General features: G+C 36.3%; 1 protein-coding gene across 2 annotated transcripts in view; it reads left to right on the top strand.

The window, feature by feature from the left end:
* EXOC4 (exocyst complex component 4) overlaps positions 1–21,954 on the top strand; it is a 674,653-nt gene that overhangs the window by 34,473 nt on the left and 618,226 nt on the right. For both annotated transcript variants that reach the window (XM_036427305.2, XM_036427297.2), the window contains exon 4: positions 15,169–15,353. In XM_036427305.2, the coding sequence (XP_036283198.1) occupies positions 15,169–15,353 (185 nt within the window). The remainder of the gene's footprint in view (positions 1–15,168; positions 15,354–21,954) is intronic.

A 21,954-nucleotide genomic window follows, 5' to 3' on the forward strand; every position in this document is an offset into this window, starting at 1 on the left:
CCCGGAAGGCCTTCATGGAGGACCTCAAGGTGTGCCTTCTACCACTGTACTAGGCCTGGGGACCTCAGGCCATGCCCCTCACCCAGTAGGGCTTGACAGTTGACCTCAGTGGGATCGGGTCTAAAGCAGCAGTTTAATATCCCCCGAGGGGTCCCAGATTGGAGAGGGTGCAGGCTGGGCTGAGGGACACCTCCCCCTCTACCCCCTAGTGCACAAATTTTGTGCACTGGGCCTCTAGTTTACATATATAAAATTATGGTTGGTTGGTGGGAAGGAAGAACAGTCACCTTTCAGAAAAGGGTGGATGTATGAGACATACTTCTTAGAAGTTTCTTTTTGCTATTTATAGTTCTTTATATATTCTGGATACTAACCCTTTATCTGTTGGATGGATTATAAATGTCTTTTATCAGTTGTACTGTGTTTAAAGTGTTTTTTGTTATAAAGAAATTATAAAATTTAATGAAATAAGATTTCTCATTCATTTAATGTTATGTGATTTTTATTTTAATAATTGTTTTTCTCAGTGTCATAAAGAGAATGTCCTATGTGTTCTTCTTTAATCCTTTTAGAATGTACTTTCTTATGTGGTTTGAACTGGGGATCTAATTTTATCTTCCATGTAAATAGCCACTTGGCCCAGACCATTTGTTGAATTCATTTTCTATTGACTTAATGCCATCTTGTTCACATACCAAGTTTTTACATATATGCATGGGTATTTATGAGCTCTTTTTGTTCACTTGGTCTCATCTGTGTCTTCAACAAAACCGTGATGTTTTAATTACTATAATTTTATAATATATCTTGGTAATAGGTAAAGATGCTACTTCACCTTGCTCAGTGGTTGGCAAACTCATTAGTCAACAGAGGCAAATATCAGCAGTACAACGATTGAAATTGCTTTTGAGAGCCACATTTTTTAAACTTAAACTTCTTCTAATGCCACTTCTTTGAAATAAACTCACCCAGGCCTTGGTATTTTGTGGAAGAGCCACATTCCAGGGGCCAAAGAGCAACATGTGGCTCTCAAGCCGCAGTTTGCCGACCATGGACCTTGCTGTTCATAATCATCTGGTATTTTTGGCCCTTTACTCTTCTAGACGGATTTTAGTATCAGCTTGTTAAGTTCCACAAAGAGTGTGATTAAATGTAAGGGACATTACATTTACAGGACATGTCTCACATTTATTAAAGTCTTTATTTATGGTCTTTGTAATAATGCTTAGGAATGTATTCCTTAGAAATTCTGTATTACATACATGATTTTTATTTCTGAGTATCATATTTTTGTTTGTTAAAACAATGGCTATTAATTACAATTTCTACCCTGTTTCCTCTAAAATAAGACAGTGTCTTATATTAATTTTTGCCCCCAAAGATGCGCTAGATCTTATTTTCAGGGGATGTCTTATTTTTCCATGCGCTAGGTCTTATTTTCGGAGGATATCTTATTTTTGGGGAAACACGGTAGTTATTTGTTGCTACTGTATAGGGATGCTGTAGATATTTTCTTTTTTAATTGATTATACATTTCCTTGAAACTAATCTCAATCCTCTCTGCTTGGAAAATGATGATCTAGTAGTCTTTAAAACTTGGCTCAAATTTTATCATCTCTAACTTTGCCAGGTAATTAGATACTTTTTAAAAAAATATATATTTTATTGATTTTTTACAGAGAGGAAGAGAGAGGGATAGAGAGTTAGAAACATCAATGAGAGAGAATCATCGATCAGCTGCCTCTTGCACACCCCCATTGGGGATGTGCCCACAACTAAGGTACATACCCTTGACCGGAATCGAACCCAGGACCCTTTAGTTTGCAGGCCAACGCTCTATCCACTGAGCCAAACTGGTTTCGGCAGATACTTTCCTTTAAAAAAATTATGTTGTTATTTTTATTGTGGTAGGAATACTTACCATGAGTAGATGCTATTCTTTATTTTCATAAGCTGTATGTATTTCTTTGTAATATAATTACTTCTGTTTATATTGTAGATCATTGAGCACAGAGGCTATATATTATCTATTTTTGCCTGCCCTATACTTACCATAGTCATATAGTCATAGTTCACAGGTCATTAGTCAAATGGGTAACTGTGTGAAAGAGTTTCATATCACTAAATAGAAAAAGGCATTTTACTGTCTCTCTAGGAGCTCTGGTCTAATTTTCTTCTCCCATTGTTTTTGTTTGTTTGCTTGCTTTTTAATGGTTCCGTATTTTCTAATCTTTTCTTTTTACAACAAAATAATAATTATAATAGCTAATATATATTGGATACTCACTATGTGCTGGTACCATTTCAAGTGTGTTATGTCTGGTAATACGTTTATTTCTCCCAACAACTCAGTGAAAACCACTGAGATAGGTTTCCAGTACCATCCCCATTTTCCAGATGAGGTAGTTGCCTTGCCTGATCTGGGCCATTGGCATATCCTCCTAGACAGTGAAGATTTTGTGGAGGTAAGATTTAAAGTGCTTAAAAGGTTGGAAATATTCTTCAATTTGGCCTTTTGTTTATAAGACTGAACAGTAAGGTCTGTAATTGCTCTTTCAGTGGACTTCATATGAAAAAATAATCACATTTCCTTTCCCAATGGTTATGTGATATTGGAAGTAAAATCTACTTAAGGTATCTGAGGAAAGTGAAGACACAATAAAGTCGTCTTTCAAAACCCTCTTATTTCCTTGGATTCGTTTAAGAAAAGGTTTTGCATTTTTATTTTGAGGCAGGTGCAGATGCCCAGTAATTTAATCCCTAGTCAGGTTATAAATCCAGAGTAACTAAATCAGTGCTGACCTGGGCTCTTGTCGGCTCCTGCAGTTCCCACTTCAGCGTTAGACTGGAGAGATGGCCCTACACTTGGCTACTGAATGGGATATTCAGTTCTTCCTCTGATACAATAACCTGAGTATTGCATAAAATAATTAAATTGTCATGGCTGGCAATGTCTGCAAATAGACATGGCCTTTTGTTTTCTTCTTCAAGGTAAACAGCTGCTGTTAGCTTACAAAAAGCTAAAAGTGATCCACCAAGAAGCCTGCATCCATCACATGGAAATCAGAGACTTGATTTATAGTGTAGCCTGTAGCTTTGTGATATGTACGGTTTACATTAGACCTTTGCAATCATTGTGGTGGGTTGATGCAAGCACATTAATGACATAATTTCTGGTTGCTGCATCACATTTCTGCAGTCTGTTCTTTGTATTCCACTCACATTAATTGAAGTAATTTTGCCAGTGAAGCGTGTTTCAAACCTCTGCATTTAAATTGAAATTTTAATTCCCTTATTGTCTTGAAAAGACGGCTGAAGATGCCTTGTTACAGGTTTCATTATCACTCAAAACACTCCAGCTGCTGGTTCTAATGTACAATGACTGATTAATTCTGGGAAGAATTAGTAATGTAAGAATAGCAGCGGCTTCCCCATGGCATGAGCTAACCAGGAAGGTATTTCATGATAGTTAAGGTATTTCATGATAGTTAATATTTTTATGAACTTTTTTTTAAAGGGAAATTTGTGTAGAAGTCTGAATCAAACTGAAATTGCATAGATGAGCTTCGAAAATCACTTACACAAGTTCTGACTTATCAACCCATAGAAGTCAGTTCAATGATTTCATTCAATCAGTGGGAGCCAAGACCGTTCGAGTAGGTTTAAGGCACTTTAGCTGACAGTCACAAGCTTGAGACTGAAATAAATTTTTTCATTTCTAAGTCTTCTAGGGAGTGGAGAGATTCTGAATGTCTCTTAATCATTTTATATTTTTATTATTTATATACCTTTTAAAAAAGAATCCATAGCTGTATAGTCAGATAAGAATTAGTCTGATAATTATAATAATAACTTGTATTTATATAGTTACCTCTTCCCAGGGGATCTCAGAGTGCTTTGCTGCAAAAAAAGTATAGTGGAATTATTTTACTTACACTGTGAAAACATGGCCATATCTGGGGGATAAAGAGAGTAAGACAGCTATTTAATTGCATAGTTTTCTAACTCCCTATCATGCTAATAAGTATATTTGTGACATATTTACTTACCTTTGCAATTGTTGGACAACATTCAAGGTTGTAAATGTCAGCAGGGGCTTAGTGTGGGTCAGATGGACTGTTTTGGAATCCAGCTTTGCTGTTTACTAGCTTGATGACTTAGAGTTAATTCTTTAACTTGACTTTGTTGAAAGTTGGAATTGCCAATAATGCATACCCCCAAGGATGGTTAAGGGGATTATGAGATATTTATACATATAAAGTAGTCACAGTATCCATTATAAGTGCTTAGAAATGTTATTTATAATTAATTGACTATTTTTACTGATACTGTTAGACAGGTTATAATCTCATAAACTGTTCTAAGGTGGACTTGTTTTTGAACTGATAAAAGAGTTGAAGTAGGGCTGGCAAGGTAAGCATTTTTTATTCCTTTTCTTTTTGCCTAACACAGACATCTATCTGAATGAAAGAGTGTTCCACATTTTATACACAGGAATTATTGCACGCAGATACTAGTAGATGGAATTCTTCTCAGAAAGTAGTAAGTCTTGTCTGCTCTAACATGTGCACTAATGGATGAGCAAGACCCCAGAGTACTATGCCTTATTTTTGGGATTTGACTGGACAAATTTCAGATTCTGTGTCATCAGTTACCTGTTCAGCCTATATCAAGTATTTGTTCATAGGGTATCCATTGACTGTCTGATTATAAGCAATGTACTAATAATTTGTTGGTATACTATCTAAGATTAGTTTGTTGCAGAACCTTTAAGTATTAAATGTGTTATTTTGCCAAGGGCCGTAATTAGATATAAGGCATTTCACTGGTGGAGGGCTCATCTAAAATGTTATTTTAGCCCTGGCCAGTGTGTCTCAGTGGTTAGAGTGTTGGCATGTGGACCAGAGGGTCTCAGATTCCATTCCCAGTCAAGAGCATGTACCTGGTTTGCATGTTCAATCCCTGGTGTTGGTCAGGGATTGAACATGCAACCAATTGATGTCTCTCTCTGTCATTGATGTTTCTCTCTCATTATTTTTCCTTCTTTCCTCCCTTCCACTCTCTCTCTAAAAAAAAAAAAAAAGAACCATTGGATAGAATATTCTTGGGTGAGGCTTAACAACCACCACCACAACAAATTGATTTTAGCGTTAGAGTAGTTGTTAAGCTATTCTTTTCTGTCATTGCTTAGATAGCAGGAATAGTGGACCAATGAGGTGGCTTCTTTTGGTGCCAGTAAAGCTTTCCCATTAGCAAATAGACTAATTATTCTTTTCTCATATTAAGGTTAGGGAAGGGGTGATCATAACTATCAAATGCTTCATGTACAAATAAGAAAAAAAGGGCTCAAATGCTTATCCCTTTCATCTGACTTGTAAGTTTCTGAGATCTCACAGAATTGTTTTTTCTTATCTTGACTCTGGAAATGGTATTGAGAGGAAAGCTCTATAAAGATCAGGACCTGAAACATTCTAGTGAACTTATTGAACTTATCCTGAAAATGGTTCCGTGACTCTGCAAAAATGTTTCAATATTCCATATAGATTTCTGTACATGATAAAAAATGTATCCGTGATCAATAGTGAAATAGTTACCATTAAAGTCTATCTGTTCTAGTGTTGAATATTGACTTGAGAGACTGGCTAGTATTCTATACTAATAACTTATCAGAAAAGAGCCTGGCTCATATTGTGATAGGAAAATGAATGTGATGATGTTGTTGTTGATCAATAGTGTATCTGTGAAGGTGGACTTAACCTTGAAGAAGCTTACACACTAGCTGGAAGAGACAGATGATGAATAACTATGTCTTTTGTATCCTTATAAAACAAGAGAGGGGACCAGGAATATTGGGGGTGGGAGTGTGATAGGATAGTTAGCTGTAGCAGCTTCTAGATGCATTTGGGACCCCTTTATTCCCTCAAACATCTACATCTGATCTTTTCAAAAATATTTAGGAATAGCTGAAAATAAAGTTATTAAACAAGTAACCTTGGTTTTGCATCCACAATTAAGTAGACTTAGTGTGGCCTTTTATTTTTTCCCTAGTGTGTTAAAGTATAGGGCTTGGTAGCAACTGTTTTTCTTGCTGCTCAGTGTCCTTTTTATTTAGATTTGCTTTGGAAGGCTGGAGTTTTTAAAAGCCATGCTGTTTGATAGGCACTGGTTATTGTATTAGCTTCCCTCTCTTTTTAGTGTGCTCTTCTGTCTGCCTATTTTAAATAAGTAGAAGTTCCATTTTATTGTATTAAACCTCATAAGTATAGAAATTTTAAATTGGCTAGCTTGGCTGTAGGGCAGTATTTCCCAAACTGCCCATTAATGAATCCTTCAAGTCATGGGGACGTAAAGTACAATTTAGGGAATATAGTTTGTAATCTATAATAATAAAAGCGTAATATGCTAATGAGACTGGACAGCTGAACGACCTTCTGGACAACCTTCCAGATGAAGCCTTGGGGGCGGGGGCTGAGGCAGAGGCAAAGGCAGAGGCAGTTAGGGGAGATCAGGCAGGCAGGCCAGTGGTTAGGGTTGTTCAGGCAGGCAGGCTGAGGCAATTAGGGGTGATCAGGCAGGCAGGCAGGCAGAGGGATTAGGGGTGATCAGGCAGGCAGGTGAACAGTTAGGAACCAGTGGTCCTGGATTGCAAGAGATGCAGGCTGGGCACTCCCCACCCCCATGCATGAATTTTGTGTACTGGGCCTCTAGTATTATAATAATTATGCATGGTGTCAGATGGGTACTAGATTTACTGCAGTGATCAGTTTGTAAGTTTTATAAATGTGTAATCACTATGTTGTGCACCTGAAACAAATATAATAATACTGTATGTCAAGTGTAATTGAAAAGTAAAATTAAATTAAAATTAAAAAAGAGTGTTGAAATCCAGGTCACAGCCTAGACTGATTACATTGAGATCTCAGGTAGTGGGACACTAGCTTCAGTAGATTCCATTTTGTAGACAAATTTGGAACCATTGCTGTAGGTTCTTATGCTGTGCAATAAAGCAAAACTAATTGCCCTTGGCTTTGTTTAATACCAGCTTAAGAGTCATTAGAAACCAAATATTTGCCTAAGAGAGACATGACATTGAGATAGTCACATGTACAAATGTGCATATAAGTAGTTTGACTAATGCTGCTTTGTTGCTGTTCTCTATTGCAGTTTTTAGATAGAGCTGAGTGTCTGACTTTTATTCTGATATTCTAGTGTGATTATTTGGTTAACAGGAGTTCTATGTGATGGTTTAAGGTAGATGCTCTCCAGGCTGACATGGAACTCTTCACAGCTGTCATTACGGTGCTCTGATTCCTGCATCTTTACTGTGGGTTCTTATCTGACTTATTGCCAGGATTTAATGGACTGAAATTGGGGCACAAATTTACTTATTGACAGACATGTGGTGGCTAGGTACAGTGTGGTGTAGTGCAAAGAAAATTGATTAAAAGGCAGACCTTCTTAACTCCAGTCCTGACCCAACAATTCGCCAGTTCTGTGAGCTTAGACAAAGAAATCATTTTCTCTCCCTGGTTTTTAGTATCTTCTTCTATGGTTATACAAATACCCTGTCATATTGTAGAATGGTTGTGAGAATAAAAAGGAAATTTTATACAGGCAAAGTGCTTTATAAAAATAGAAGGCAATTTGAAATTAAAAATGCTGTAGCCAGGATTGTCATCATCACTGTCACACAGTGCCAGGTAAAAAGAAAAAGCAGTAGTTTGGGGCTTGTTTACATTGGGTAACATATCTGGCCTACTGTTACCATCACTACTGCATACATGTTTTAATCAGCTTGACTCTGTGTGTGTGTGTGTGTGTGTGTGTGTACATGTTTACACACAAGTCTGTAGGAGGAATAATCTAAGTCAAGAATAATTCCTAGGTCCTTTGCTGACAATCCTCCATCATATTCAGGTTTCAGTCTCACAGATGGAGTTGCTTGAATAAGTTTTTGATTGGTCAGTCTGTGGCCTGGGACCCAGTCAGTCTGTGGCCTTGGACCCTAGACATGTGTAAATTGCAGCAGATGATAATGCATGTTGTTGATGGGAGCCCTCTTTCTCAACTTTTTATTTTTTATTTATTTTATTAAATTATTATCTGTGTACATATCTTACCATTGTCCCCCCCCCCCCCCCCCACACACACACATACCCCCCTTCCCAGAGACTCTTTCTCAACCTGATGATGGTCAGTAGCCTTTCCTTGTCCTCACAAAGTAGGAGGAGCTAGTTAAAAGAGTCTGTAGTCTCTGAGATCCATCCCAGTACTGATTACTTGTGGTTGCCTTGCTCTTAAAAAGAAAAAAGGCATATTCTTCTCACATTTTTTTTTATGGGATTTTAATAGCTCATGTTAGTAAAGAGCTGTATAAGTGCTGAGCAGTTCTAATAGAGTTTGGTGCAGAGTGTGGAGAATTGTCTTGATTTGAGTGTGAGCCTGAATAATTCTCAGAGACCTCCTTTGCCAGCTCTTAAGAGGACAGTTATTTGTAACTTTTTCTTGTCCCAGAATAACAAGATGACCAATGCAAGTGACTTTAGGACACTTGGTAAATGAGAGTAACTTTCCCAGCAGTCTCTTCTTGTGTATTTTGGAGAAGAAATCCAGGTTTCAGTGCTCTCTATGGGGCTCTGATAGGAACTGGGAATTGGAAGAATCATAAGATTAGCAATAAAGAAGGGTTTTTTTTTTTGTTTTGTTTTTTTTATGAGCTCTTCCATAAGCAATTACAATTCTTTTTCATAAGGTGTTGACTATAGTTTAATTTCATCAGGAAAGTAATTGTGAATAGATCTTTTATAAGTCTGTTTGGGACAAAAGAGGCTCTTTTGTTACATATTTGCTGATGGGCACATGTTCCCAATGTAATGACAAATTTAAAAAATGCATATTTAAAAATAACAGTATTCTTCACAAAAAACTTGGTGTGGAAAATGATTGGAAGGAATCACTTAAAAGATACACTTTTATCCGATTATTAAGAATATGGACCATCTTTACCTTTGTGATTTTCTGTGATTTTTAAGATTGAGCATGCATTACTTTTGTAATTTGGAAGAAAAATAAAGGTTAAGGGAAAAAAGTACATTTCTGGGCCTCAGGTTTTTTTGTTTGTTTGTTTTTAAATCTGTAAAATTGTGGAGGGCCTAAGTCTTGACAACCTTTAAAGGTCCCTGACAATGGAACATTCTTACCTTTTATTTCTCAGATATTGTCATTCTGTGAGGCTAATGGATCTTAGAAGACCTGGCTTCCCCTTCCTAGACTTTGTGTTAATAAAATATAAAATATGGGAATTATTTGTGGTAGAATGCCCTGATGTATAAGAAAAAGGTGAAACAAGACAAAAGCAAAATTAAGGGAGAATCTAAAGAAAGCGTAAGAATAGCTTAATAGATGGTTTGTTTTTAGAACAAATCTGTGTTTCACAGCAGCAGTAGGATAGCTGTTTCATGAAACTAATGTCATATTTGATCTCTTTTGAGTTTTGTTTTCTACCATAGATTTGAAGATACTTTAAGAAAGAAATTCACAAGTAAAAGGCCTTTTTTTGACAGCACTTTATCTTGCAGCCCCCCTCCCTTCATTCACTTATCAATAACTTCATCTCATTTGCTTTATCCTAGAAATTCCATTATCTCCCAGGCAGTCTATTGCATTAAGCCTTTAGTACCTAATATCACCTCATTTACATTGACACGTGCTTGACCTCAGCCCTTCTCCTCTCTTTGTTAATGCACCAACAAGCACTGATATCTCTCTGGAGCATTATCATTTGGCTGTTAGCTCAACTAATAACAACCCTTCATTTGAGCTGATGAAGGTTTATTAAATAAAAACATGCAATCGCCAGGGCGGTAAAGTAATGAAAGGAGAATGGAGGTAGACAGCATCCTGTTTTAATGGTGAGAGCATGCTGAGTCTGCATTATAGGTATTTAGTTTCCTTAGGGGGAAGGGGCACCTGAATGGGTTGGATCAATAGCATGTTAGCAAACTGATTTTAAGAATGGGCATTTTTGATTGCCTGATTGGATCACTGATTAGCTATGGGCTGAGGAGTGTGGGTAAAAAAAGGTGTTTTTGCTCCAGGCTGTTGGCCTTGCCCTGTGCTGCAGCTTTCCAGGAGGTCTCAGTATGAAACTGTCAATAGCCCCCAGGCCTTAAGTCACTGGCCCTATTCTGGGTTCTCAGGCACCCTTCTTTGTTGTTTGCAGTCAAAGATTACCATTCTAAAACATTGTTTAACTTGTGTCTTCTTATAATATACATACAGGAAAGGGGAAGGCATCCATTCTTTGAAAAAGTCAAATTTCATTATCTTTTTAGTGTACCCATAAATTGGGCCAAGGCAACATTTTCAGAAAGTTTATGTTGTCTTACTATTAAAAAAAAAAATAGCTTCCTTCAGAGAGACAAACTAATTATCAGAGTCCTGAAGGAAGTATTTGTTTTGGACTCAACAGTTGCAAACATTTGCTTTCTTAGGGAATATTGTTGCCAAAATAAGCATTTTCATTAGCTAGCAGATGGTTTAGTTAGCAGGTTGGCTTTTTGTTTATACTTATAAGTTTCCCTTCTTCTTTTGGCTCGAACCTTAGTTCTATTTAGAAACAGTTACTAATGTCACGTACCTTTGTAGAGCTCACCTCTCCCACCTAAAACCATTAATAAAAAAGACCAATAGTTTCCTGTTTAGTAGCATCTTCAGTGAAGCAGCTGTTGAGTGTGGCCAGTTTTGGTGTTTCTCTGAAACTTTTCTATTGGTTTATGTTAAGGCACAAAACTAGATCTTTCTACCTAATCATCCTGAATAAGATGGGCAGAAGACAAATTTAACTATGAAATAATAATTTTCTCATTTAAACTAAAATGAGATTGAGAAATACACTGGGAAATAAAAATTACAGGTTCTATTGTTCATAATTACCAAGATTTCTTTTGTTGTAGACTTATCTGTCATCTCAAGGTAAATTTTTTTTGAAATAGGAGACATGTATAGAAACGTATAGAAATGTATATTCTATATAGAAATGTATATTCTATACATTTCTATACATTTTATACATTTCTAATGTATAGAAATATACATTCTCTATAATGTATATTTTAACTGCATTTTGACCTATTTTTAGAGTTATGGAATCATTTTTCAGAATTTATGTTTTCTTAATGGGTAGGTTTCTAATAACAAAACATGCTGTCCTGTTCAATCTCATGTGTTAAAACATTTTGTAAATGTTTGTTCATTTTCATAATCCTGAAGGAAATACTTGCTTTCAACTCCAAAACAGATTTGTTATTTATATGAGTAGTTGAGTAGAATACCAATTTTCTGTTACAATAGATAATTGGTATACTGTGAAAAAAAAATTCCCTTTTAAGTAGTACCTCCTCCCCGCCTCCAAATAATTTTTGAACATATATGTAAGAGAAATTCTAGATACAATTAATTGGCTCATTATCTATTTGTATTAAGTAATGTATAAGAAATGGTGTGGTATACCTTAGAATTCTAAGAGGTCATAGTAGATATCATTTGGGGTATGAATGAATGATAATGGTCTTGTGAGGAGATGTTTAGGCAACGTTTACCTATGAACTATTCCACTTGTTTGTTGTCCACTTCACCTTTAATTTACAATTTTAATATATATTTGTGACATTACTTAGTGTCACAGAGTCATATCTGTGAACCCAATTTTGATAACTTTCCATAGCCACTAACCTGTGAGGCCATTTTGCTGCTGCTTTGATCCATCTGCATCTCTCGAATTCCTGTTAATGTTTCATCAGTGTATTATTTTGAAGTGTTCTATAGTCATTACATTTGGAAAACGGTGAAATAATTTATGAAATAACCATTTCTCACACATTAAATGTCTCTTTAGTTGCATTTTTATTAGGAGATATGTTCAGTTCTAAATGTAGGTGGATTTCTCCTGCAGTGAAGCCTTATTGTCAGTAAGTGCCTGGAAGCCAGATCCCCAGACTTAACCACCAGTGATGGTTGTGGGTTTGACTGCTGCTTCACCAAGTTTTTCTTTATGTGTAAACTTTATGGTGCAGGCTACTTTAAGCAAGATAAGATAAATGTCAGGTTTTTAAACTGATGTTCTAGTGAATCAAATGTTGCATTGACAATTATTTTCTTCAAGTTGGTTAGCAAGAGTAGAGTAGAGGGAAGACAGTAACCTTGCCTAGCTTCCATGATTACAGTTTTACAAATAGACTCTAAATAAGTGAAGGACAGAAAATAAAACACTGTATTTTCAAATACAAATAAGAGACTATTCTCTATTCTCCTTGTGGTAAGGTTTTCAAATCTTAGAAGTGTTAAGATCGCTCTTGATAGTGTGTGTGTGTGTGTGTGTGTGTGTGTGTGTGTGTTTGTGTGTGTGTTAATTGTACATATTTAGATATTTTGTAATCTGTATGGTTACAATGGTTCTATGAAGGAAACAACACGTTACTAAAAATGCTGCATCAAAGCATGTTGAAAACACCCGCTGAGGTTTCTTTGTCCACAGAACAGATAGGTGCCAGGCACTGTGCTTTTTTACCTATATGTTAAAAATTTTTAACTAAGATTGGCTTTAAAAGTTGACATCATATAATTTTGTATTTGGAATTTGTTGTATTTGGGTTACAAATCTTCATGCAAGTTTCTACAAACAAATCAAGCATTCATGTGCAGTGGGTGATTTTTAAGCTTAAATATCTCAGCTGGATTTAATTACCTTAAGGGATAAGGCTACATGATGGACCAGTGGTTTACCAAATTATTTTTCATTTTCTGGATTTCGATGTCACTAAAGGTTACTGCATCCTCTTTTCTCTGCTAGAGACCCAAGTTAAAATCCATTTTTAGAGCATCCGTGTGAATGAATTTGTTGTTGTTTTTCCTCCTTGGGGACCCGCTGGTCATTTTGTGAGGCTGCCTTTCCATTTGCAATTGCTGCAGCTTGCACAGGCCCAGGGCTCTCAGAGCAGGGCAGCTGCAAGTCAGCATGAAAATGAACAGGCGGGCTGTGGAGGGCAGAGCTGGCCCAGGGCTTGTCACTCTTTCATTCCCTGATTCTTGGTAAATGTAAGGAAACCTATTTGCTGCTGACATTTGATTATAGTATATCACAAACAAGTGATATGTTTGTGGGTAAGCCTTTGCATTTTCCTCCCCTTCTCAGGCCACTCTGTATTTGGCAGCTCCTAAACTGTCTGTATTCACTGTTCACAAGCTCCTCCATGACTGTGTGTATTGGTATCGATCTCTGATGAACACTTATCCACTGGTATGTTTCATGGCCTTCACCATTTATTCCTTTTGTCTAAATGCTTCATATTTTAGGAGCATGTTTATTTGCGTAAATAATTTAATGTTTTTACCTGAATTAAGCATTATTAGTTCTTGCCTTTAATTGTATATCTTAGGAAGATTTAGAAGGATGACCTAAGCAGGTAATAGTCATCACATGTTAATCCCTTCTGGGAGCTTGGTAGTGTTCTTGCCTTCTGAGTTCAGCTTGTGGTCATCTCTTCTTTGTTGTTATAACATTTATATACTTTGTGTTTTTTTTTACTTCCAACTTTGTTCTCCAAAGGAATAGTACTGAGAATATTCTCTTCACTTTTTTTTTCCATTAAAAATATATAAGATCTTTATACATAAGGACATAATATAATTTCATATACATGGGTAAATGGGATCAGATCATACATGCTATTTTTTTTTCTTTTGAAACATATACACTATGATTTCCAAACCTATATACACTTTGGTTTCCAAATAAACTGCTCTAGATTCCATGAGTCCCTCCCTATCTTCTCTCGTTGTTGTAGGCATTCCTATACCATTTTAATTCATCCAACCCATTTTGTCTTAAAATGTCCCAAATTGCACTTTATACCAGGAATATCTCCTTCTCCATAGTGTATCTTCTGCTCACTGTTCTAATTCTCATTCTTCTATCAAGCTGGGTTAAGCTAAGGAGTGATGGCTGCTATTGTCTGCTTGTAGCATTCAGGTAAAATTGCATTGACCTCTGTGTGCATGGGTGTATGAGAAAGAGAGACTGACTTTATGTAAACTCAAATGTAGACTCAGGCTAACGAAGCTCTGGTTCATGATCATCATAAGAATTATTAAAACATTTATGTGCTTCTATTTAGACTTTAAAGGCTAGCTTTGAAAGTTGATTTTAACCATTAGTATGTGGAATTCTTGTGAGAATATGTCTGGTATAATCACTTTAATTGGAGAGTTCATTTTACTCATGTCCATTGAGAGGCAGTGTATATGGGAATTCATCTTATGTATGGCTTTGCTGGCACTTTAGATGCTTCATCAAGCTTATGAAAAGTAAGCATTCTGTGTTTCAGATGCTAAATCCTTCAAAGGCAGAGTGAGGCCTTGCCACATTGTGCAGTAGTCACCCCTTACTCGCAGGGCATGTGTTCTGAAACCCCCAGTGGGTATCTGATTCCTATATGTACTATGTTTCTGCCTTTAGATGCACACCTGTTATAAAAGTTAATTTATAAATTAGGCACTTTCACAGAAAGAAGATTGGTTCTTACCATAGATTTTGGCAATTTCACCATGCAATTTTTATTTTATTTTATTAAGTTGGGAACTTTTCACTTAAAGGAAACACTTTACGGCTGTCTTTGGTATATTCGATTGCCAGCATCACTACTCTTGCACTTTGTGGCCATTATTACGCAAAATAAGAATTACTTATCACAAGCACTGTGATACTATGACAGTGATCTGATAACTGAAATGGCTACCGAGTGACTAATGGGCACATAGTGTATGTATGTAGTATGTATACGCTGGGCAGAGGGATTTGTGTTCTGGGCGGGGTAGATCTGTATGGTGTGAGATTTCATTGCACTGTTAGAAAGGCATGCAGTTTAGAACTTTAGAGTTATTTCTGGATTTTTCCCCCCATTTAATATTTTTGGACTTGGTTGACCACAGGTTACTGAAACTGCTGAGTGCAAAACCACCGATAAGGGGGACTATACTCACAAAGCCAGTGTACGTTTATAAGGCTTTCACAGATTCTCTTTGTCACTATCTTTTAAAAAATAGTTCTTCTTTAGAATATTTCTGGGTTGCTTAGTTATTATACCTTATTGTCTTCCCTCCCCTCTCTAGGTGTCAGCAGTGCAGTCTTTGGAGGGCCCCCTGCTCCAAGTGGAAGGACTGAGTGACCTCAGGCTGGAGCTTCACAGCAAGAAGATGAATCTCCACCTGGTTCTCATAGATGAGCTGCACCGGCACCTGTACATCAAATCCACCAGCCGAGTTGTGCAGCGTAACAAGGAAAAAGGGAGGATGAGGTGGGTGAAAGAGGCTATTTGGTACAATGTACTGTGGCAATTGGAATATTATTTGTTTCCCAGAATTTTGTAATCTTTTTACTTTTTTTTTTTTTTAATATACTTTTTTCAATGCTCCATACTCTGAAAGACTGACATTCAAAGTTTGTTCATTCCTTCATTGCACGTTTATTATGTTCCTCTTATGTAAAGATCCATAAGAAATATTTGGTCCACTTATATAAAGATACATAAGAAACATTTACTGTGGGACTTTAATATCCTGGGCCATCAGAGATACTCTGGTTTATCTAAGAAGAAAGAGAAAAAAAAATCCTTAAATTGGATAGTGATGTCAAACTAATTAAGGAATATGGCTGTATCACTGAAGTCATAATATTCTTTGTTACTTAGGATTGCAGTCCTCTTTCAGGAAGCATTCAGGAGAGTCCTATATTTGAAGGGCCTGGGTTGGACTAAAGACATTCAATAGGTTAGTGTAGACCTGGGAGGGAAAGACCAGATCTTAAGTCAGATGAGGCAGAAGAACATTGGCACCGTTAACAGGTAGCAGAAAGCTGTGCATGTCATGTCCTTCCAAGAGTCCTTTGAAATACTAGTAGCCATAGGCCCTTTCCGAGGGTAGCTTAGCACTATACACTTGTTCACGCTTGTTCACTGGCTGTAGACAAGAGGAGCACTGGATGCAGTGCATGCTGGCAATGAAAATTTTCAAGTCCCATCCTGTTCAAACAAAACCTGCTGACTTTGTTAGTGGTGCTTCACTTCAGTTGGAGACACTGCCAGAGAAAGAGGAGTTTCTGTCGCTTTTCTGCATATGGCACTAGAAAAGCTTTTGCAAGATACACAGGAGTCAGGACCTTAGCAGAAAGTAGTGGTAGGTGGGGCAGTGCAAAAACTTCCTTCCACGTGTCTGGTGGGTAATTAGCAGGTCTGAGTAGATTTCTTCCCAAGCAAGGATTGAAGAAATCCTCTGGGTCCTGTGAAAATATTCTGTGGTATAAGGGAAAATGAGCATTACCTTGAGGTCTTAGAAAAGAACAATTTATTTAAAAAAATATTTTATAAAGCAAAACAGGAAAACTTTAGGAGATTGAAGCTCAAGGTTTCTCAAAATATGGAAAAAGATGCAGTAGATTAGATTATTTTTCAAAATTATCACTCCTTCCCCTTCACTTTAGTGGGAAAAATGTATTTCCTGCTCTGCTCTTGACTTTTGGGCTCTTGTTTTTGCCAGTCGATTAGCACGTTTCAGGAAGGACCTGAAATGGGTTTATGCCAGTGAGCATATGCCCTCTTGTGCTTCTGCCACTTCTGTGATGGGTTTGATCCAATGAGGAGGCTGAGAGACATGTGCTCCTAGATCAGCCAACTGTCCACATCTAAATATGTGCTTCTTGTTGAATGTTACCAAAAATTTGTGGTTTTGTGCAGCAAGCATATAGCTTTTATGAAACATTAACAGAGTGTGGTAAAAATGGAAATGGGAAAGATACAGGAAGAAATAACTAAAACTTGAACAAAATGTAAGAAAAAACAAAATCAAGTTGGGAAATATAGTCTTTGTTTCAAGCATTAGAGTGAAGAATTGAATCAGTGATAGGGAGAGACAAAATGACAGAAGAAAGATAATAAGTATGAAAGATAAAGAATAGTTATCAATTCAATGATTTTAAGTATTCTACAGAATGACACTAAAATTATAGTGTTATTGGCTGAATTGCATCCCCCTACAATTCATATATTGAAGTTCTAACTCCTAATACCAATGACCATGGTTAATTTTGCAGATAGGGTCTTTCAAGAGGTAAACAAGTTAAAATTAGGTCATTATGGGGGTCTCTAACTGAATATGACCCATGTCTATATAAGAAGAGGAAATTTGGACACAGTCTTGCACAGAAAGAAGACCATGTAAAGACACAGCGATAAGATGGCCAAGCCAATGAGAGAAGCTTCGGAACAAACCAATCCTGCCAGTGTCTTGACTTTGTACTTCTAGCCTTCAGAATTGTGAGAAAATAAGTTTCTGTTTGTTTCAACCACCCAGTATGAGCTATTTATTTTACGGCAGAAGCAATACTTAGAGTGTAAACAAAGAAACCTATGTAAAACGCGGGGGGGGGGGGGAGGGGGGGAACACGACCTTCATTTGCAAATCAAAATAATTCAAGGTGAAATTAATGAAAAAAGATCCTCTTGGATATGACCCAGAAATTTTTATGAATTTCAAAAACAAATTCTATAAACACTAGGAAGAAAATTGATATTATCTGTTGTGACAGAGATAGTTATCTTCCCACCCAGTATTGATTCTCCCCTTCTTCATTTTTAACAATGACCTTATTTTGTTTCTGGTGGCCATATGCCCAGCTACAAGGCTCCATTTTCTAGCCTCCTGTATAGCTAAAGGTAATTAGTGAGGCTTCTGCTTGCAAGCTGCTGATTCAAAGTTCATGGGGAAATTCTTTAAAGGTGCCAACTAAATTGGTATGCTCACTCTACCCTTCTCCTGCCTCCCTTTACTACTCATTAGGACATGGGGTGGTGCCATCAATCCATCTTGGACATGAAGGGACTTTGGGATGGGAGCCACATTGTAATCTCGTTAATGACATGAATCCTCTATTATAGTCTGAATAGGTTAAATCTTTTATATGACAGGAAAGATATAAACTCAAGCCACTGCTATTTGGATCTTCTGTTTTATACAGTTAACCTAGTCCCAATCCACAGAAAGGAGGATAAGTCAGGCTCACCAGGATTTGCTGATCAGGAAATGGCAGGATATAGCAGACAGAACCAAAGTGACAAAGTATTGAATGGGGACAAGTTGGGACCAAAGATATCCAATCTCAGCCAAGTGGACATTGATGTGCATGGGCGGCAGAGAGACATCGTTAGATGTGAATTAATAAAAAATAAATCCCTGTGTTATTTTCTGAGAAGACTACTCAATGATGAACTCTGAGATATAAATCAAATTCAGCAACTTGAGAACAGTAAAGTTGTAGATAGTTTATAACTACTGTGAGGAGTACACACCATTAAATATGAAAATTTACATATAAATAACTGACATCTATTTTTACAGGAAAACTAATATTTGCTGGAAATTATTTTTGAAAAAGAAGGTCTAACAGCAGTCTAACTTAATTCTTTTCCATGTCCTTTCCAATTTTTCTAGCACCATTCATTGAAGAGACTTCCTTTTCACTATTGTATGTTTTTGTCTCTTTTGTTAAAAATTATTTGACCATATACATATGGTTTTATTTCAGGCTTTCAATTATGTTCCATTGATCTGTGTGTCTGTTTCTTTTCTAATACCATGCTGTTTTGATTATCTTTTCTCTGTAGTATGATTTGAAGTCAGGAATTTCTCAGGATTGCTTTGGTTTTCAGGGTCTTTTGTGGTTCAATACAAATATGATGATTTATTTTGTTCTATTTTTTTTAATGTGCTAATTATCACTGCAATGGCAATGATATTACACCATGCACATGTTTCAAATTTGCATGTTGTACACATAAATTTACAGTTATATATAAAAAATACTAAAAAGAAAAAAGAAAAAAGTGTATATAGTCAAAGAATGATGCATAATAATAAACAGGACTTCTATCTCAACATTGTTGGTAGAGACTGGGAGATTTGGATAGATAGGATATAGAAAGGAGTCAGCAGTTGTTTTATTTTGGATTTTAATAATTAGAGAAAATATATTTAATTTATTTAAATCTGAGTATATTAAACTAGATATATGTATTTAAAGATTTCAAAGTTAAAAATCACTAGAGAAGACAGCAAAGAAAAACATTATCTACTACAAAGGTTGATGCATTAGCTAGTGTTTTTTACTAGAAATAGCAGAAGTCAGTCCTGGTAACTAAAACAAGGGAAGAGATTTAGTGGAAAGTTAGCAGGGAGACCACAGAATTGAAGAGAAGGACGTCTGTATGATCAGGCTCTGAAACCTAGGAGGGACCAAGGGAGATGAAGCCACTGAGCACATTGACTGTGTGGTTGGGTTGCTGCATTGCTGGCAACATGCCTACCTTTGCTGGATTTTTAACTCTCTGGTAAATGATCTCTGAATGTCCCTGGAACTTTTATTTCCTTAAGATTCAGAACCCTGGGTGGATGCTTTCAGTTTGTTGAGCTTGGGACATGCCTGGCCTCCTTCAACTTTTATAATAGGAAGTAATGTCTTCTTTCTTTTTTGCTTTGACCGGACAATGGAGAGTCTCTTTGTATATAGAGACTGTTCCGATTGTTGGTATCCAAAACAACCATACCAACGCCCAACAACAAGTTTCTGCTACCGGAGAAAGGAAGTTACATGAAAGCACATACATATAAAGAACAGATGTTTTTGAAGTGGAACTTGAAAAGAATTGAAATGATATATATTTAAATCTGCATCCTTTATATGCAGATATAAATGATGTGTAGAAAATTCCTGAAAGGATATGCTGAAACACCAAAAAAAGGAATTACCCAATGGGAAATGTAAATGGGGAGTGGGGAATGGGAAAGAAGACCTTATTCTATACCCTCTGCCTTGTGAGTGTATTCATCATGAGCATGTGTTATTACTTCCATAAAAATACAACTGATGATGCTTTTGAAGATTTTTAAAAATGAAATGGCAAAATGTTTACTGTTGAAGGGAAAAACTAGGATTTAAAATTCTATACAGGATTATCCAAAGACTGTTGAAAAAAGCAATGTGTACAGTGTGTATGTGTATGTGTGTGTTGGGGGACAGGGATGAATGGACAGTCAGAGGCTTTGTTCTGTTAAATGTTTGGAACAGCCTTATGCCAAAATTATATTTGTAGATTTTTTTTTTTTGTATTTTCAAAACAGAATCCTTAATACCTTAGAAACTGATAGAATCAATAAAACATATAAAAATAATCCTTTAATTTATTACATGCATCCTGGTTAATACTTGTTTAGCTTTGCTTTCTTGGACACTAGTTCCTGGAGGAGAAAACACCAGATTCAGGGATTTTGGTGACCATATTTGTCTCTGGGTGTGTAAATAGTGACCTCACCCCTTGTATTATTTGCTGCCTAACTAATTTATCTTTTAAATTTTTTTTTTCCTATTTAGATGTTTTCTTTCACTTTTCTCTAGTTTTTCCATCTTTGCTTAGATTTTAGCTCTACTTTACTTTGTATTAAATGTCTTCAGTACTTCTTCTGTCATTTGAGACCCTGATTGTTTTTGACTTTTATACCCTTTGAATCATTCATTATTCTTCCTGTATTTTCCAAGAGCTCTTAGAACTGTAGAAAATTACTGTGCCAGCCATTCGTGTTTCATTCATCTGTTAAATTTTCTTACTAAGGGCATATTATCTTTGACAGATATTTCTCAGCTCAGTTTGATTGAACAAACTTTTATGAGCTTGCTCTTTGACAGTTACTGTGCCAGCTGTTGGAGTTATAGAGGTGAATATATTATATAGTTACTAGAATTAAAGTCAAAGTTCAACTCACCTCCGTCAAGTTTAGTTTGACAATAAAATCAACCAGATGAGCTGTTGCTGTAAATTTTGGACATTGTTGTACATATTTATTACTAAGTGCAGGAACATAAAAAAGTTCTAATTAAAAAGCAAATGTTTAAAAGCTGTCAGCACTTTTAATCCTTATTAAAAAAAACACACCCAAAGTTTTCATGGCTTGAAATATTGAAATCAGACACATTTGGAAGCAGCTCTTTACTAATTGCATGGATGGTTCACAGCCCGAAAGTTCTTGGGGTTATGGTGGTTATGCTTGGGGTTATGCTTTCTTGGAATAGTTTAATTTGCTTATAGGTTTCCTATTTACCATCATGTGGTTATTTATATTTTTTAAATCCTCATCTGAAGATATGTTTTTTAAAAAGATTGATTTTAGAGAGCTGAAGAGAGCGAAACATCAATATACAAGAGAAATATCTATCAGTTGCATCCTGTACCCAACCTAACTGGGGATTAAACCCAAAACCCAGGTATATGCCCTGACCAGCCAACTGAGCCTGACCAGGGCCTAAAGCTGTTTAGTAGCAAATCACATTCAGTCACAATATACAATTAATAATTTGGGAGGGATGGTCTTATGTCCATTAGTTATTTTTTTCCAGCTCAGCTATGAATGATTCTAAAGGGATTTAAAATAAAAAATTGTAATCATATGTATTTAAAAAGAAAAATAATTCCTATCATTTTTTATAAACTAAGGTAGTTCAGATCACCCATATTAATTAGAAACTTGGACAATCCAATTTTGATTTTATTTTTTGTTTTAAAAAATACTTCCTGCCGAAACTGGTTTGGCTCAATGGATAGAGCGTCGGCTTGGGGACTGAAGGGTCCCGGGTTTGATTCCGGTCAGGGGCATGTACCTTGGTTGCGGGCACATCCCCAGTAGAGGGTATGCAAGAGGCAGCTGATTGATGACTCTCATCGATGTTTCTAACTCTCTATCTCTCTCCCTTCCTCTCTGTACAAAATCAATAAAATATATATTAAAAAAAAATACTTCCTCTGAGAGATTCAGAACTGGTTGAGAGTACTAATCTACACTACTAAAAGAGAAACA

This window comes from Pipistrellus kuhlii, unplaced genomic scaffold, assembly GCF_014108245.1.
Source record: "Pipistrellus kuhlii isolate mPipKuh1 unplaced genomic scaffold, mPipKuh1.p scaffold_m20_p_10, whole genome shotgun sequence".
NCBI classification, from domain to species: Eukaryota; Metazoa; Chordata; class Mammalia; order Chiroptera; family Vespertilionidae; genus Pipistrellus; species Pipistrellus kuhlii.